At 36.5% G+C, this 2,625-nt stretch overlaps 1 protein-coding gene across 1 annotated transcript; it reads right to left on the reverse strand.

Annotated features, from left to right (window-relative positions):
* Positions 1-608: 608 nt before the first annotated feature.
* Positions 609-1,861, reverse strand: LOC100818026 (glutaredoxin-C1). The gene has a single exon (XM_003553230.5). It carries the CDS (start codon positions 1,665-1,667, stop codon positions 1,269-1,271), a length of 399 nt encoding a protein of 132 aa, XP_003553278.1. The 5' UTR covers positions 1,668-1,861; the 3' UTR covers positions 609-1,268.
* Between the last annotated feature and the right edge of the window lie 764 nt (positions 1,862-2,625).

Genomic DNA, 2,625 nt, shown 5'->3' on the forward strand with positions numbered 1-2,625 from the left:
GCCAGTGGTGAGGAGCCTGAGCCGGCTCACTGGGAACTGAAGTGGCTAACTGGCTTTTGGCTGCACGAGGTCAAAGAAATCGCACCACACACACACCAGACACAACTAGTTCAATTTTAATGATGAAAAACGCTATCCGTTTACCGGTTGCTGGACGACAAGTCGTTTCAACAAAAACTATTGTAATCATTTCACTTATCATTACCCCTCGTCAAAAATGCAAGTTTCCGGCACATCACCATAACGATAAAATTTCCAGCACTTTTGCAAGTTATTATTCTTATTTTCATTTCTGTTTTTAAATTAAAAAATTATAAATTAACCAACAAGTAGTAGTGAATAGTATTAAACTTAATCCTCTTAGTTAAAGTTCCAGATTAAAAATTTATGAATGAAAAATATGATTAATTTTTTTTTTACTAATATAACTAATTAAATTTTTCAACGAAGATTGATTAAAGTTTATAAATATATCAATAACATGATAAAAGAATTATAAATAAACTGAATATTTTTATGAGAAAAAAAATATGCATCTTTCCAAAATATTAAAAAATTCCTCCATAATAACGACAGTCCTTGATTCCCATTTTCCACGAAAAACGGTCAAAACGAAAGGTGAATTGACATCACTTCACTCCAAGCCCAAAGAAAATGAAACACAACACAGCAAAACAAAGACAACGAAAGCGACAACAACTTCGTCCAGACACGACGCCGTTTCTCGCCGCTACTGTTCTCTCCTCAACAAAAAGATTACCCTTTTCATGCGTCCATATCCAACAACACAGTAAAAAAATCCAAACCTTGTGCCGTTTTCTCCAAAACCAAACAATCCGAAAGAACAAATAAATAAAGAGAAAACAGTAAAATAAAATTAACTTTTTTTTTTTTTTTTGCATTTCGCCTTCTATCTTTACAAAAACAAGCAAACCATAACAAACCCAAATAAGTATCACCCAGAAAAACCAAAAAGAATAATAATAATAAAAAGAGCATGAAACTCGAAAGAAAGAAATTAAAGAAAGAAGATTGATTAACAAGTCAGTAAGAAGCTGCTGCTGCTGCTGCTGCAAGTAGTAGTAGTAGTAGTGTATCCAAAATGGAATGAAAGAAGAAGAGACTCACAAAAGGACCACTTCATCCCTTTCCTCTGATAATAATAATAATAATAAACACTGTTTAATAAAACCTTTTTTTTTCCTCTCTCATATATATTTTTTTTGTTTATTTATACTTAGATAGCGTTAGTTGGGTGGGTCTACTTTTCAGAGCCAGAGAGCACCGGCTTCTTTGAGGAGAGGAACAAGGGTGCCGTTGATGTGGCATGCCATGACCCGGTCCATGGTTCCGACAAGCTTGCCACCGATGAAGACGACAGGGACCACCGAGGGGGTTCCAAGGAGCCGCATGAGGGCGCGTTCGAGGTCCTTGCCTCTTGGATCCTCGTCCAGCTCGTGCACGGTTGGGTTCACACCCATGCCGCAGAAGAGCCTCTTGATGGCGTGGCACATGCAGCACGTGCTCACGCTGAATATCACCACCGCGCTCTCCGACGCCAGCCTCTCTATGCGCTCCAGCGGGTCCCCCACTACCGCCGCCGCCGCGTTCCGAGGGGCCGCCACGTAGCTCCCCCACCACGCCGCCGCCGCTGCTTGGTAATGCATTCTCAGAAGAATTTTATGTGATGAAAGAATGACACGCAAAATGTATGAAAATGAGAGTGAGAATGTAGTGGGTTTGGCTTGGTTTGTTTGTGTGGGGAATGAGGGGGTGGAGGGGTGGTATTTATAGAGGTAATAAATAACTGAACAAAATACTGGACACTGCCTCCGTGGATCATGTTGATATTGCTGGTTTAGGATTTGTTAAAGGTTGCTAACTGGTGTTATTTTGATATGTTATAAGAAATTAAAAATATATATTTATTATATAAATCATGAGAAAGTATAAAAAATAATTATAAATAACATTATTTTACACATTTAAATTTTAAAAAAAATCCTCTTAATTTTTTAACAATAATTTTGCACATTTGCCGTTGTTAAATAATAATGAAAGTGTTTTACTAGAATATAATAATATGGAAAAGTTGGTCACACTCTCATCACTGGTCGTCACCTATGCGATGTAAGAGAGAGAGAGTGTGTTCGTGAAAGGGAGTGGATTTTGTGTGATTAAAATTAAGTAACTACTTATGATTAATGGAAAATTCCACTTTTCGTCTTTAGAGTGTCATAATCAATAATGAGGTTTATTTGCTTGAGGTTGAGACGGGCAGTTCTTCCTGGGGCCATGATTATGTTAGGGGAAAAGGGATTTGTCCATAATGCTGTTTGCGTGAGAGTTTGGGAGACAATATCAATTCTTTTCTAGGCTAGCCTACATGTATTAAGGGTAAGGAGAAAATAAGAAAGGAGTATAATATATATATATATTAATTATCTCATTTTTATAAATTGAAACTAAAATTTATTGGATGCAAGTTCAATTTTTTTCTAGGACCATTAAAATCTTATTTGGTATGCAAGTCTTTTTTTTTTCTTATCAATTGGTGGTGTTCATATGTAAGCTAATTAAGTAGTTACAATTCAGCAACACATTATTTAACATTCTTTTGAACAT

This window comes from Glycine max, chromosome 19 (assembly GCF_000004515.6).
Source record: "Glycine max cultivar Williams 82 chromosome 19, Glycine_max_v4.0, whole genome shotgun sequence".
NCBI lineage: Eukaryota > Viridiplantae > Streptophyta > Magnoliopsida > Fabales > Fabaceae > Glycine > Glycine max.